This window comes from Furipterus horrens, unplaced genomic scaffold, assembly GCF_987537825.1.
Source record: "Furipterus horrens unplaced genomic scaffold, mFurHor1.1.pri manual_scaffold_11, whole genome shotgun sequence".
NCBI classification, from domain to species: domain Eukaryota; kingdom Metazoa; phylum Chordata; class Mammalia; order Chiroptera; family Furipteridae; genus Furipterus; species Furipterus horrens.
The window spans coordinates 100,239,414-100,255,727 of record NW_028327181.1 but is presented as its reverse complement, the minus strand read 5'-3'; the positions used below and the strand labels follow the sequence as shown (position 1 = coordinate 100,255,727).

Below are 16,314 nucleotides of genomic sequence, written 5' to 3'. Positions count from 1 at the left end.
CCGGCACAGTGGTTCTGCAGCAGAAAAGGAAACGCCGTGAGGGAGACCCCATTCCAGGGAGGACGCGAGCAGGACTGGAACTCACAGGAGAGTCCTCGAGAGGCGAGGACGCAGAGCTGCTCGTGCTGGGGCTCCCAGGGGGCCAGGGCCACAGCGCGGGCAGCGCCTGCTGCGACAGGGACCCCAGAGCGGGGCCCGTCCCCCCTCGCAGGGCTCCCAGGACTTCCCAAGCGCAGCATGGAGCGTGCAGCCCGCCCGGAGCCGACTGCGGGACGGCGGGGCGTCCTCAATCGCTTTGCACCTGTTCAGACACGCAGGGTCACCACGGTGACCTCTCAGAACTGGGAAACCTTTGAACGTTCCTCTGAACCAGCTCTTTGGAAAAGATGAAAGATCCCAGAGACTAGGGCTCGTCGCAGGGATGAGACTTTAAAGCGCGGGGACTAGGAACTGCGGGCGGCGGCGGCGGCGGCCAGCTCGTGGCCAGGGCTTGCGCTCACACTTTCCATCGCTGCTCTGAGCCCCAGACCGGCGCAGGCGCAGGCCCGCCTCCCGCTCGGGCACCAGGCGATGCCCCGGGACCGAGTGCTGGCACGGAGGCCCTGTGGGTGGGTCTGAGGCCAGCTCACTGCCACACCCGGAGGGGCCCGTCAAAGGCCCTGGGGATCACAGGGCTGAGTCACGGCTTTGCAAAACCCACCCTGCTCTTGGGCACCGTCTCCCGGCACAGCCTGCCAGCCTGCAGCAAAGTTGCCGGAACAATGCCGCGAATGCCCATTCACCAGTCCCCTGGATGCCCAGCTCTGCCACGTTTGCTCCTTCACTAAGACATATACAGCCACGCGTGCACACGTTTTTGCGAAACTGCTTGGAACTTAGCAGTAAGCACCACGGCCCAGCCTCCAACCCCTCTGCCCCTGTGCGGCCCGGGTGCCAGGGCCCATGCCACACCAGCACGGTGCCGCCTCGTGGGCCTGGGGGCAGGCGAGGACCGCAGGGAGGACACGGCAGCTGCAAGCCTGCCAGAGCCCTGACCCTGGGCGCCCACCACCAGCCTGGGAGAGGCGGGACTGAGCCCAGCGCAGCCGGGACTTTGCGGACATGAGACCGGTGTCGCGTGCGTGTGCCGTGCTAGGGCGGGCAGAGGTCCTGGCGTTCCTCCTCCTAGGCAGGGCCATGTGTGGAGGAGTCCTCAGCAGCCCTGGTGGCGCTGGGGACACTGAGGAGGGCCTGACCTGCCTTCTGTGACCCTGGAGTCTAGCGGGGGCCGTCGCTGCTGAGTGGCCACGCCCTTCCTCCTGGTCACTGGCGGCCACCCAGCATGCCAAACCCTCTTTCCAGGAGGGGCCGGAGCACCTGTTCCCTGCGGGGGAAGAAGGACTCTAAGCTGAGAGCCAGTGGCTGAGACTTGGCAGAAGTGCATCACCTCTGAAGCAGACACCCGTGATGCCCGGGCACTCTGGCGCTTTCCTGAGTGGAAAAGCACCTCTGAGAGCTGATCAGCATGGGCTGAGCAGGCAGGAAGTTAGAGCTCTGGGTGCAAGAGACAGGCAGCCGGGGGCCTGCAGGGGCGCGGCACTGGCCTGGGACATGGAGTCAGCGCGAGGGGCCCCTCCAGGGTCCACTCCCAAGCCGCTGTCCTCTCGGATGCTGGCTTCTCCTCCCCGGGAGAATAACTAGGGGTCTTCTCCCACCTACCAAAATAGCAACCAATGGAAGGGGGTAGAGATGGGGGCGGGTAGGGGGACCAGGAGGAATGGATGGCTGCGTTGCCATGGCGATGACAGCAGACAGCGACGCTCACCCATGTGCTCCTCTGAAGCAGAACGGGACTGCAAAGGCCCCTGTGCTGTGCGGTGCCTGGTGGCCAGGGCTTCAGGGATGAGGGAGAGGAACGTCCAGCCACAGCCCATCCCCATTCAGCTGGCTGCTTCCCATTCCTTTCTGCCCAGAGCCTCCACCCTGCCTGCTCCGGGTCAGGTCCGAGACCAGCGTCAGCAACCCCCTGGAGCGTGTTAGGATCTCGGGATCACCTCAGGCTGCCCAAGCCTCCCGCTGTGCACCAGGACTGGGCACAGTCCCCGTTCCCTCCCAGAAAGAGCAGGCTGACAGCGGTGACCTGGGCCAGGTCCTCACAGACCCCAGGCGGCCCTGTCACCAGCAGGAAGGAAAGGGCTCAGGTCAGGTCCAGGGCTGATGGTTCTTCCCTGGCACCAGGCAGAGGCCTGCTGTCACCAGCCCGTCCTCAGGACAAAACTGGCCACACATCGCGGTTCCCCACCAACATGCTTACCCCTGAGCAGCCCCCAGATGCCTAGGGACAGGCAGACAGACTGAGCCTTGGCTCCTGATGCCACCAGTGCCACCGCAAGAACACAGCTGATCCGATTAAGGTGTCTGTTAACCCCCCCGCACACAAAGCGCTCGTCGGGGCAGGCACAGTGGGGCGGCCCTCTCCAGGCCCCCCAGCCCCCGGCCCCGTCCTGTGCTCAGCTCCTCAGCTGCCACGTAGGCCGAGTGAACACAGCCGGGACGGACGAGCCTGTCCCCACTGCCCTGCGCTGGCTGCGACCTATTCAGTGCCCACATGAAGCTAAGCGGGAGGACAGAGATTCTGCAGAAGGCTGTCTGTGTCAAGCCTGGCAGATGGACATGACCCAAGGACGGCCAGGACAGTGTGGTCTCTACTCCTGGGGTTCTGGGGGACCACTTCTGCACCAGCCACTTCTGGCGGTTGTCTGAGGGGTACCTCTCCTCTGTGTCCTGTACTGGGGGCAGATGAACAGCAGGGAAGGGCATGGTGTTTTAGCTGGAAGGCAAAGAAAAAGTAGGTTGCAGCCAAGGAATCCTTCCTGCTCCAGGCCACCCACGGGGACACTGTCTGCCACCGAGGCCCATGGCCGTTATGGGACCTCAGGGTCGGGGGACATGAGGCTGAGTCGGGTCCCTCAGGGGAGCAAAATCAATACAGCTCCTTCTGCGTGGGTCCAAGTGCATATCACAGTGACAGCGCTAAAGCCCAGGGTCACCTGGCAAGCGTGTCCCCCCGTGTGCCAGCCCGCATGTCAGTGACACCACACAGGGACAGCGCCTGTGCCTCTTGAGGGTGCAGGGACGAGAGGAGGCACCGTCCCACAGGCCGGCATGTTCCTCGGTAACCACCTGTGGATGGCGGCCAAATGCCAGGGGGTGTCCAGGCCACACCTTCATCTGGTGACTCAGCGGCCAAGCCCAGGCCAGTTTCAGGTTCAGGGGAGCCGCCTCCTGCCAGCGAGCACCCCAGCCTGCGGCCAAGCCCAGCATGGAGCGCCCAGCGGCCCTGCAAGCAGAGACGTGCCCGGGTCACAAACACGTGGCCTCCTCAAAGGCAGAGCGCGCAGCAGAGGCCTCGGGACGTGGCCAGGGCTGAACACAGCCTCTCAGCCGCTGGCCCGCAGCCCTGCCGACGGGTAAGACGACATGGCTGAGGCTCAGCCACGAGTGGATGAGACAGAGGGTTCAGGGAAGGCAGTGCCCTGCTCACTACGACAGTGCCGCCTTCCTGAAAAGCCTAGAACATTCCAGAAGGCTGTGTAACCTTAGCCTTCCTGCAAAGCCAGGCAGGGCCAAACGGCAGGCAGCACGACCCTCTTCCTGCACACGTGATTCCAGCACAAGCGCCCAGGTCACGTGCCCTGGGTCACACGGTGGACCAGCAGCCCAGCCCCTCCCCGCATCCCAGTCCGCACGCAGCCCTGGCTGCAGGCGGGACGTGCCCAGGCGTGCAGCAGCCTGGGGCATCGTGGATGGCAGTTCAGTGTTCTGCCACGCACAGAACCAGCGTGGTGTCCCGGGAGGACGCCCTCGGAGCGGGGCATCCCCAGAGCTAACGCCGAGGAAAACACCAGCAAGCACCGCACAGACCGTGAGCCAGGCCCAGGCCCGCCGTCCAGTGGCCGGGCAGCGGGCTGAGAGGGGACACATGGGCTCTCAGTCCCACGGGCCCCGCACCCCGCGCAGACGTCCGGGACGCCCAGGGCACAGAGAGCAGTGTGCCCTGCTCTGAGCCTGGGTGGTGACAAGCACCGGAGTTCTTCTCACTGTTTCTTTTGCCTTCGCCTGAATTACGACATCCACAATTTCGCAGCTTACAGCAGCGGGAGAGCAGGGGTGGGGTGGGGTGGGGTGGTGGCATGGCCACTGCCACCTGCACCCAGGACGGGGACCGATGCCGACATGCAGCTGTGCATGGACAGCTCCTGCCAAGCCTGGCACACTGCCCTCCTTGATGGCAAAGAGAATGGGACCGCACTCCTGACCCCTGAGTCCGTGTTGGAACGTTTCGGAAAGATCCTCTGCCCTGTGCCCCCATCAGGCTGGTGACATTTCTTACTGCCTGTGGTCAGGAGGATGGGAGAGGCAGGGACACATGCCTGCCACCCTCCTCCCTACGGCCTCCAGGCCAGGCCCCCGCGGAGACCATGCACGCGGACCCGGGTCCCCAGCGCTGTGGTCGCCACCCTGCACCTGGCCGTGGGCAGGCACATGTCTGCACAGAGCAGGGATGGGCTGGAGCCGGGGCCCGCAGAATGGGATTCGGAAAAGCCACCGGCACCCAGATCAGAGGCAGCCCGCTCCGTCATGAGCCCGCAGGGGTGGAGGCGGCCCCGGGCAGACAGGCCTCAACACAGACATGAGGGAGCAGGTCTGAGACTGGGCTCGGGTGCTGGCGGCAGTCGGTAAGGGATCAGCAGGGCCACGGAAGGTTCCGGAACTGGGGACGCAGGCAGGCCGGCACTCCTGGCTAAGCAGCCTGCCTGTCACAGTGGGCCGCGGAGGCTGTGCACGGCGGGAAGAAAGCCAGAGAAGATGAGAGCGGCCCCTCTCTGCGGCCTACAGCTCAGAGGCCAACGGGACCAAAGGCAGAGCACCACCCGCTGCACCGCAGGAGAGGGGCCGGGGCAGCCCGGCCGCCGCTCACGCTCAGACAACTGCCTTTGACCTCCACAGGGAGCTGCACACTGGAGTCTCTCTACTGCGGGACGTGGGCCCCCTCGGAACAGCACACGTCTGGCTAGTGCGGGGGAGGATGGGGCTCTGCAGGAAGCGGGGTGAGGGGCCAGTCTGTGCAGCCGTCAGACCAGGGCCAGCGTGACTCCATCACCCTCAGGGCCATCCTCACAGGGAACAGAGCAGCAGCCACCTCTGTGTGAGCTTCCACCCTGGACGGGAAAGGAAGTATGAACCCAAAGGACGGGAGGGGAGGCATCAGAGACAGGAGGGCAGGCGTGGCCAGGGTCCTTGACCCCACAGCCACCAGGAGCCACTGCCGGAGGAACCAGCGGGGCATCTGCAGCGAGAGGGCGGGTGACCCCTCTGCTGGGTGTGGGGACGGAGTCTGAGAACAACCTCGGGGCTGAAGGGCCCCACGCCAGCCTGGGCAGGTCAGTGTGAGCTGAGCGCCCCAGAGCAGAGCCCCACCTCCCCCGCCACAGCCCCAGGGCCACTCCGGGAGGGCCTGTCCGCTGGCAGCAGGGATGTCGCTTCTCGCTCCCATCCCAGGGGAAGGCCTGCTGTCCCAGGAGGAGCCACACTCGGGGAGGGACAGAACAGACTAGGATGGGTCATGAGGGTTAGGATGGTCACCACACGCTGAGGCTCAGCTCGTCAGGGAGCAGCGTCCCCACGATGTGTGGCTCACACACGCGGTCACACGGCCCGCCGCCACGCAACTAAAACAGTACAGAGATGCGGGAGCCCCATCCTGGGAGTAAGAGGCGCATCTTTTTCGCGTGCTGATAGGAGGGGACATTACTCAAGGCTGCCTGCGCCTGCAGTCGGGGACACATGTCCTTTTTAAATGTAACAGACACCCGCAGACACAGGCCCCTGCCACATGGGACAGCCCGTGGGCGAATGTCCGAGGCTCAGGCTCACTCGGGAACCAGCATGGGCCCCAGAAGGGGGTGGGGGTCCGAGTGGCCTGGGGGAGGGGAGCTCAGACAGGGACACACAGCCCCAAGGCTGGCAGACGGCCACACCAGACAGCTGGGCCACTTCCGGTACAATCACGCAGCTGAACGCGGTCAGAGCACCGTGCGCAAGCGTGACATCGCTTACATAAACGCAGGCGAACGCATACTAATCCCCATGCAGAGCGCACACTGTGGCGCCTGGCCTGGGGCACGGGAGCAAGAGCGCAGGAGGGTCTCTCGGGGCCCAGAACTTGGGGGGATGGGCACACGTGTCAAGCTCATCAAGCTGTCCCCGCAAGACAGGCTTCCCACAATGACACTGAAGCCACAGTCCACTGAGCATTCCGTGTGACAAGGACTCCTGCCATCATCATAAAAACACTGAACCGCTGACCCGTGAACAACACGGGGGTGGGAACACTGACCTTGCACAATCAGAAGTCCGCATGTACCCACCGAGTCCCCAAAACTTATCTGTCCCTGAGGATCTGCGGGGAACAGGCTGCAGGCACCTCCCCCCTCCCAGGGGATCCCTAGCCCCGCGGGCACCAGGTTCGCCATGGGGAATGGTGTGATGACCCTGCCGCCCACTGGTCCGCGGACCCCCGACTGGCCTGGAAGGGCGTAGCACTCACTGAAGCAGCGTCGGTGCACATGGGCCAGCGCCGCCTGACCTCGTGGCGCTCTGGGATTAACTGCGCAGCAAGTTAAGCAAAAGTGGTGATTGTTACACTGGGTGCGGCAAGGGAGCAGCATAAAGGTGCTAAACCCGAATCTCTGTAATAAGAATGCATTAGAGGCTCACTTCCCACCGAGACGGAGACCCAGACAGACGCGCCGCATCTCTCTCCACAGTGAAGAAGGAACACAACTACCTCAGAACTAGAGACAACCAGAACTTCCAGAAAGTCAAACTGCATGGGAGTCCAACAAACAAAGACATAAAGAAGAAATGCTCATCCAGGCAGGTAGGAGGGGCGGAGCCGGGGCAGAGAGGACGAGCTGTGGTGCACAGTCGCATGTTTTAAAAAGTCCAGAGGGACACCTGGGAAGTGTTCCCAGCTCCTCACCGGACCACGTAGCTCACGGTTCCAGCGCCGGGGAGAATCAAGCCTCATTGCTTCTGCCTGTGCAGACCAGTGGGGTTGGGACGGAGGCAGAAACTGCCGCTCTCTCACCTGAGTCTGCTTGTTTAAAGGGCCCCACGGTCCTAGAACGTCCGCACTCACCCACTCTGGGAACAATGGCCGGGGCAGCAGCTAGAAGGGCGCCAGTCACATACGGGAAGTGGGAAAAGTGCCTGGAAAAGGGGCGAGTGCTGGGCAAACAGCATTGTTCCCTCTCAGACTCCTCTTCCACATACAGCACCACAAGGTGGTGAAACAGGTTGCCCTGTACTGACGAATCCCTGAGACTCAGCCCCTTACAACGTAACAGGTGTGACAGCTCTGCCTGGGACACAGAGGCAAACACACACAGGAGCCTGTCAGAATGAGGAGACAGAGAAGTATGGCCCAAAAGAGGGAACAGATCAAGGTTCCAGTGGGAGAACTAAGCGACGAGGAGACAGATAACCTAACAGATGAAGAGTTCAAAACACTGGTGATAAAGATGCTCACAGGCTCGACAGATATGCTTGAGTCTGGCCAATGCATAAGGGAAGAAGTGAAGGCTATACTAAGTGAAACGAAGGAAAATCCACACAAAACCAATGGTGAAGGGAAGGAAACCGGAGTTCAGATCAATGATTTGGAACATAAGGAAGAAAAAAACAGTCAACCAGTGCAGAATGAGGAAGGAAGGATTGAAAAAAAATGAGGAGAGGCTTGGGAACCTCTGGGACAACTTTAAACGTGCCAACATCCAAACCATAGGGGTGCCAGAAGGAGAAGAGGAAGAGCAAGAAATTGAAAGCTTATGTGAAAGAATAATAAAGGAAAACTCACCAAATTTGACAAAGGAAATAGTGTGGGAAGCACAGAGAGTCCCAAACAAGCTAGACCCAAAGAGGACCACACCAAGACACATCATAATTAAAATGCCAAAGGTTCAAGATAAAGAGAGGATCTTAAAAGCAGCAAGAGAAAAGCAGAGAGTTACCTATAAAGGGATGCCTATAAGACCATCAGCTGATTTCTCAAAAGACACTTTGCAGGCAAGAAGGGACTGGCAAGAAGTATCCAAGGTGATGAAAAGTAAGGACCTACAACCAAGATTACTCTACCCAGCAAAGCTATCACTTAGAATGGAAGGGCAGATGAAGTGCTTCCCAGACAAGGTGAAGCTAAAGGAGTTCATCATCACCAAGCCATTATTATACGAAATGTCAAAGGGACTTACTTAAGAAAAAGAAGATAAAAACTATGAACATTAAAATGACAACAAACTCTCAACTATCAACAACTGAATCTAAAAAAAATAAAAACAAAATCCAACTAAGCAAACCAGAACATGAACAGAATCATAGGTATGGGGATCATTTGGAGGGTTATCAGCTGGGAGAGGGGAGGGGGAGAAATGGGGAAATGGTGCAGGGATTAAGCAGCATAATCGGTTGGTACAAAATAGACAGGGGGATGTTAAGAACAATATAGGTAAGGGTGAAGCCAAAGAACTTACATGCATGACCCATGGACATGAACTAAGTGGGTGGGATTGCTGGAGGGAAGGGGGGTACTGGGCGGAGGGGGGAAAAGGGGGAAAAAATTGGAACTACTGTAACAACATAATCAATAAACTATACTTAGAAAAAGAAGAATGCATTAGACAATATACAAAATTAAAAAGGAGAAAGGTAATGAACCTGCCCTTTCAGACACCTGGAAGCAAAGAGCAAGAAAGCCTGCGGCGCAGAGCGGAAGGTCGCTGCTGCTGAGCAGGGGCCTCTGGGACGGTGGGTGCAGAGGGGATCCAGGCCCTGGGGTCGGCGGGTGTGGAGGGGACCCTGGGGCCAACTTACTTTCAGACCCGGGATCTGTGTGCTTCCATGAAACTTCAAATCCCGAGTGGGCGCCCCAGGCGTGCGTGAGGACGCATCCACACAGACCGACGGCTCCCGGCAGCGCCAGCGTGGCAACCACCCATGTGCCCGGCCCCTGCTGGGCTGACAGTGGGGTCCACACAGCGGGTGACTGAGCCACACAGAGGAACGCGGCATCGACACACGTGCACACGCCATGCAAAGCCGGCGCCAAGGCCACCACAGGGCATACTGCTGAGCAGGCCAGTCCAAGGACAGCAGCAGCTCGTGGGGACGGCTTCCTCTGGGATGCAGAGCCTTCTGCAAGGGGACGGCGGAGATAGCGCACAGCTCCAGGAGCGTGCTGGAAACGACCAGCGGCAGGCTCTCACGGGGAGCTGGGCGGCGTGGGAGCTGCGTCTCAGCGTCACTGCTAGCAGGACAGTCCGGCTCCCGCAGCTGGGCTGCTGTGACATGAGAGGCAGGATTTGCGAGGCTCTACCCCTGGGTCCTGACAGGGGGCTCCCCGGTCCTTGGAGTGGAATGTCCTGTGTGACAGGCGTCTTTTGTTCTGCCAAGGACTCTGAGACGCTCCTGGACTGGGCTGGTCACCAGAGAGACCAAGCGGGATTACAAGCTGGAGCTTTCAGCCCCGCCCCAGACCATGGGGCTGGACATGGAGTAAACAACGGGTCATGCCTAGGGGAGGGAGCCCCCCCCACATCCCTAAACCTTGGGGCTCAGAGAGCAGCAGGTCCCGCCTCCAAAGGGAAGAAACTTCCAGACCTCGCCCAGTGTCCTTTATGACAAACTAGCGAACCCAGGTGAGCGCCCCCTCCGTTCTGGAAGCCATGCTGGCAATTGATCGAACCTGGGGAAGAGGTCATGGGAACCCTGATCTGCAGCTAAAAGGACAGAACGGGGAAACGGGGACCCACTCCTCTGGACGGGCCCCTGTAGCGCGGGCAGTGGTGTGGGGTGGAGCCCTCAACCTTCGGGGTACCGTGTCAGCCTGAACTGACTGGGGCACCAGCTGGGGCCAGATGTTGTGGGAAACGCCCACACTTGGTGTCAGAGTGCTCTGAGTAGAGGGAATAGGGACCCCTCCGGACGGCGTCTGCAGGCCCCTCCGCAGGTGCACATGGTGGGACTGCTGTTTGGTGGTGGACCCTGCACTCCAAATAAGCCCAGGAGGGACTTCAAACCCACCGCACACTGCAGCCCCAGCGAGTCCCAGAGTAGTGAAGGGACACCTCCCTCAGCGCCCACCCACCCTGCCGTCTGTCCCTGCCCCGCGCGGACACTAGGCACAGGGCTGACATCCTGTCCGCCGGGCCTGTTGTAGCAACAACCCCAATGGACGCTGCCAACAGGAAGTTCTGGAATCTCAAAGCCATTCCGGACATGCCAGCAGGAACTGTGGGGCACACGGGCACCCGGTTTTCCCGAGGGCAGGCTCTGGCCGCTCTGGTGGTGGGGAGGACTGGGTTCTAGCACACAGCTTCCACGACCAGCATGTGATGAGCCCCGATGAGCACGGGCCCCTTCCACAGCCACTGGCCGTGCGTGAACACACCTGGGCTCACCCACACAGCCAACTCCTTCCCAGGGGACAGGGCCCAGACTGCGGCTGCAGGAGTGGCCGCTGGGAGGCCCAGGCATCGGGTGGGGCCCGCGTGTGGCTTCCGAGCCTGGAGCCAGCTGGTCCGCGGCCTGCTTATCAGGAAGGAGCCCAGACCTGCATCCGCGCCAATGCTGAGCCGCAGGCCCGGTCACTGTGCCTCTCGGCCCCTCCACATTCTCACGGGGCCTCCCCAGGCAAGGATCGGGAGCAGCAGACCCCCCAGGCCCACCACCCCTGAGCGCGGAGCCAGGCCACGGTCCCACAAGGTCCCCCGTCCCTGGCCTCCCGCCCCGCCCAGGCTGGTCCCACACAGCAGGTCTCAAAACACCTGGCCGCTGCCATGGCTGCACCAGGCCAGAAGCCACAGGGCACACAGCACATGCCTGGCAGGCCTGCGGGAACAGTGCGGGGCCTCTGCGTCCCCACAGAGGAAACCAGAGAGTGGCAGAGGCCACGTCGAAGCCCACGGGGATAGACGTGACTTCAGAGCAGGACGGGGTAAGAAGCGTGGGAGCGGGTCTGGACAGCTGCGTCACAGGCCTCTGCCTGAAGCCACCGCGACGGAAGGAGGGAGGCTGGAAAGGCTGCCCCCAAACCTGGGCCGCAGCTGAGCCCTCCACTTGGTGACCTTTCTGGTTTCACGCCATGCACCCTGATTATAAAAGCAACATAAGCTCATAGCGGAAACTTTGCAAAATGTAGAGAAAGCATAAGAAACACTAACTGTCCCTGGGGCCTGTGTTCTGCGATGGCGGGCTCTTTTGCCACGTGTTCCGGAACGTGCCTGCCCATGGGTGTCATTAGAGACCCAGCCCCAACGGCCTGCGGTCTGCGTCCCGGTCACTCACTGTTACATCCACAACCCCTTCCCGTGTCGTTAGGGTCCCCCGTCAGCTGTTCCAGCTCTGCCCCCGCCCCCCCACCAGGGCCCTCTCAGGGCGGAGCACACGTGAGCCCCCCACAGCCTCCCTGGCCCTGCGGGTGCTGTCCTTGGACAGACCCTTCCCTCGCTTCACAGGAAAACCTGAACCTGCCTCAAAGCGAGGCCCAGCACAGGGTGGGGCCGCAGACCCGCCAGCGCCCCGATGACATCAGGGGTCTTACCCAGTTCCTTGGAGCCCTGGCTCTCGCTGGCCAGCTCGCCCATCTTCACCAGGGCGTCGAAATAGCCTTTGGCAGCGTAGGTCACACCTGGGGGAGGAGGGGGGGGTTAGCACCCTCTGGGATGGAGCAGACCCGCAGCACGGGGCCCCAGCACGGCCAGGCCGTCCGGGACACGACGGGCTTCGGTCCCTGCTCAACCTGACACCTCTTTCGTCCCCACCTGAGAGCTCCCGTTCCCAGGAGAACACAGCATGCGTGCGTCCAGGTGCAGAGCCACTGAGTCCAAGCAAGGGAGCCGCTCCCAGCCAGGCCCCTGGCGTGCTCGGAGGGGAGTGCGGGGGGGGACCAGTGCCACTCGGGAGACACACCTGGGGAGAGCTCTGTCCCTGGTCCGGGAGCGGAACCTGCAGCTCAGACCCGCTGGAGTCACCAGTGCAGGTGGCGGGGGCGGGCCGGGGTGTTCTCCTGGGGCTTGGAAAGCTCAGGTCACCAAGGAGACTACGGTGACCTTCCCCAGACCCTGGATGCCTGCGGCTGAGAGGGGGCCGCTGCCAGCACAATTCTAGTGCGTTTTCTCCAGAGCCCGGCGAGAGGCTCGCACTGGGCACCCGACCAAGTGGCAGGGAGGCGGTTTTCCACTGGCACACGCGGGAGCGTGCGGCTCAGGGCCTGGCGGGCTGCTGTGTCTGCTGCGGGGGGAGGGGCTCCCTCAAACCAACGGGAAAAGGGCAAACTTGGCACCAGCACGGCCCCGCAGAGGCCCAGTGCAGCCGAGGTGACGGCGGGGACGGGGCCCACTGGGTTCCATGCACTGGTAGGGTCCCGGAAAACAGGCAGTAGGGGACCTGCGCTTTTCCACACACAGCCCCCCGGAGAGCCTCAGGGGACCCAAGTGGGGGAGGGAAGGCCTGGAAGGCAGGAGAAGGCAGGCCTTGGCCTTGACCAGGACGCAGTGCGCCTGGGAACGGGGTTACGCTGCTCCAGAGACCCCTGGGGCTGAGAGGGGCCCTGCAATGGTGGCCCTCAAACAAGGAAGCCACCACCAGTCTAGACGCCCTGGCACTGCCCCCCCAGCCCCGTGTGCACACGGAGGACCAGGCCCAGCCGGGAGGTGAGACCGGCCTCGTTCCAGGGCGGAGCGCGCTGGAGAAGGCGGCGGCCCCTGCGGTCCCGGGCCCAGGCCGGGCCTCACCGCCAGGCCATCCCGGCCCAGCCCCGCTCACCAAGCAGACAGGTGCAGGTCGGCTGTGGGGGGAGGGGACCCGACTCGGAAGCCAGTGTGGCTGGCAGGCAAGGACTCTGCCATCAACTCCCGGTGGGGACAGAGGCCTCCCCCACAGCCCGGGGTCTGCCACTGGCATTAAACCCACAGGCGGGGTCTCAGTTCAAAGAAGGACAGTCGCTCCTAATGATTCTGAGGGGACAGAACCTGTGTCGGAGTGGGGGTGCCGCCTTGTTTCCTAGGCCTTGCGGGCCCCTGGGGACCTCAGGACCACAGGGCAGGAGCTGCTGGGAGGGCCCGGGGCAGCCAGGGCTGGGTGTCCAGGCCATAGGCCTGCACCGTGGCGACAGAGGGTGCCACTGCCCCGCACTTGGGCAGTTTGTGCACTCGGCTGCTCAAAGGGGTCACCCTGCCGCGGTGGTCCCCTAGGAGGGAGGACCAGGGTCATGGTGGAGAGCGGGGTGCAGGGCCACCTGATATAACAGGGCCATGACAGCAAGCGCTCTCTGCCCCAGACATGGCCAGCCACCCCTACCCAGACACCAGCAAGAAGGCCACTGCCCAGGGACAGAATGGCTCTGCCAGCTGCTGTGTCCCCAGGTGACTAAGAGATGACAGCTCTGGCCTCTCCTGTCACCTCTAGCCTAATACCCACCAACAAAGCCCCCAAGGGATATGGGGGTCCCAAGCTGCCGTAGAAGCTGGGACACTGTCTGGTGGCTCAGGTGCCTCCCTGCCAGGTAGGGGTGGTGGTGGCTTTGCTCACCTCAAGGGTATGGGGGCCAGCAGTCGCTGCCCAGACATGGTGCTGGCCTGGCGCCCGCACCACCCCCAACCCCCAGCCAGCACCCTGTGAGCTGCAGACAGCTCCCTCGCCAGGGAGGTGCTCGGAACCCCCCCGGAAAGCCCCAAGTGCTTCATGTGAGCTCTGATCCTCTTGCTCCCAGACAGACGTCACACCTGCCTGCCTTGAGGTGCCAGACTCCAGGCTCTTGTCACAGCTGCAGGGTGAGGGTGAGGCGAGGCCGTGGCCTCCCCGTGACCATGGGCGCAGAGGCCAGCACACCGTCCACCCACCCACCGCACTGAGCCCCACGCCTCACCTGCCAGGGCCTTCTCATAGTTCTTCCCCATGGCGATGAAGTTCCGCAGGCTGGGATTGAACTGCTCCATGATGGTCTGGGAGAGAGCAGAGAGTGTGTCAGTGACCTGGGGACCGACCCTGAGAGCGAGCGCAGGGCATGTGTCCCCCAGGGGCCACGGCCTGGCTCTCTGAGTCCAAGCCCAGCTGTGCCCTTGAACGCCCTTGGTAAATAACCTTTCTGAATCGTACAATGGGGACAAGGAGGAGACTAGAACCCACTGTGGCCCACACGAGCAGATACCGCAGGGGGTGGGACAGTGCGTGGCACGTGGTGGTGCTCAGATGCGTGGCTGCTGAGGGCCGGCCCCGTCTGGCAGGGCTGAGTCAGCCGAGGAGGCCCTCTTGCCGGCCACACGCAGCTGCTCAGTGCCCGGCAGCCCCCGCCCCCGAAGTCTTCACTCAACAGGTCAATTACCACCCGGCAGCCCCGACTAGCGCCCCACAGCCTGACTCGCAAGTGCCACGCTATGAACAGCCCGCCAGGCTCCGGACCCGCCTGCCCGACGGACTGAAGTCCCGGTGCCAATATCAGCAGTTCTTAGACTGAAGAAATTAGATTTTCACTCAAAGGCCAAACAAATGTTTTAATTATAAGGCATGAAAACAGGCTCACACAGCCAGAGCCAAACGCGTGTTCTCCGGGGGAATCTGCGCTGGCTGAGACAGCCAGCCCCGCCAGCGAGATGCAGGAGGGGCTTCCAAAAACTGTCTTGGCTACGCCCTGTCTTTGGGGCCCTTGTCACGGACGACACCTGTCCAATCTCTCCTGAGGATGACAGAGGACAGACACCGGGAGGGGAAACCGCCAGCTCCCGCGGCAGACCAAGGAGGGCCCACACTCCGCCCTGGCCCCGGCCCCTGCTGCTTGTGCTGAGGCAGTGCAGCCAACTGCGGACACCGGAAAGTGTGGCAGTGCCTGCCTCCAGAAAAGCCGCCACCCGGCACGTGCCTCCACCCACCCACCCTGAGCGCATCCAGGAGCATCAGCAGAGGCACCAAAACCCATGGCCAGGGGGTGAGGACCCCCATCTGAGCTGCCGCCTACTCACATCCAGGCCAGGCCCCAGGCTTGCTGAAGGGGTCCCCACCAAGCTCCACACCACGTGGGGGCCAGGAAGGGAACCTGCGGCTGAGTCTGCAGGGCAGGTGGGCCTCCGCTCCTGTATGTACCTGCTGCATGATCACCGGAAGTCAGGACCACGGAGATGCAGCAGTGACCACAAGGAAAAGTCCCCTTCCCACGGGCGGACAGCTTGCCTGGAGGCGGGGAAAGGAGCTCCCAGCTGTGGTGGCAAAGCACGGCCTGAGCCTGTGTGGGGAGTGGGAAGTCGTGGCAGGAGCGGGGTCAGGACTAGCTAGGTGCCACCCACTGAGCGCACCATGGGGACAGTGCCACGGTGTGCAGCCTGAGCAGGGCAGGGGGCAGGGGGCGGCGCAGTAATGGGCCAGAGCCCCTGCGCCGCAGAACCAGATTGTCCGGCTACATCTCAGGACCCCTCTGGCTGCGGGCCCACACTGTGGCCAGGGGCCCAGCCGGTGTGGGGGGACCTGCCTGCCGGGGCTGCTCAGGATAAAGAGGCTGCTGCGGAGCTGGAAGGGACTGTCCACGTGCCCTGAATATGATGGACCATGATGTGGGGCAGATAGGACATGGCTGGCAGGGCAGGATGCAGGTCACTGGTTTGGGGACCAGACACTGCAGTGGGGAACCCAGGGTCAGGACATGTCATATCTAAGGAGTGGGGACTTAGGGTAGGAATGTCACAAAACCAGCAGGTGAGAGTCCAGGGCTCTGAGCCCTGGGGAGCGCCCAGCCAGGGCTACGTCTGTCTAAGTGGGCAAGGGCAGAGCAAGGCACAGGCCTGGGGGAGGGGGCAGTCCCAGCACTGGTGTTCTGATGCGTGTGCACATGTGCGTGTGTGTGCTCGTGTGTTGCATGTGTGCACAGCTTCAGCATCTTTCTCGCTGTGGTGACAGGCGCACATCTGAGACGCTGTGCTGGGGGGTGAGGGCTCAGGCCAGCACTCACGGGACCCGGTGCACTGACCCCAGGGCCGCAGCGCCCCCACCAGTCCCTGAGCAGTGCCGTCATCCCACCCCTGGTGCCGTTTGGGAGAAGAGGCCCCCCCCCAGGCTCACCCTCTGAGCCCTGCAGACATCCTGAGCGACAGCAGGAAGCAGTCCAGCAGCTGCCCAGGCCACCCAATGAGGTCACGACTCCCAGCCTCCAAGGGCCCTGGTGCCCCATTGCCCCCGACCACCTCCCCCTTGTTGTGACTGGGCAGAGGAAGCCTTGGGACAGGCAGT

General features: G+C 62.4%; 1 protein-coding gene across 7 annotated transcripts in view; it reads right to left on the bottom strand.

Moving 5' to 3' along the window:
- Positions 1-16,314, bottom strand: part of BAIAP2 (BAR/IMD domain containing adaptor protein 2) — a 49,995-nt gene that overhangs the window by 25,978 nt on the left and 7,703 nt on the right. For all 7 annotated transcript variants that reach the window (XM_090292953.1, XM_090292954.1, XM_090292958.1 and 4 more), the window contains exons 2-3: positions 13,967-14,042; positions 11,642-11,728 (exon numbers count right to left, since the gene is read on the bottom strand). In XM_090292953.1, the coding sequence (XP_090149079.1) occupies positions 11,642-11,728; positions 13,967-14,042 (163 nt within the window). The remainder of the gene's footprint in view (positions 1-11,641; positions 11,729-13,966; positions 14,043-16,314) is intronic.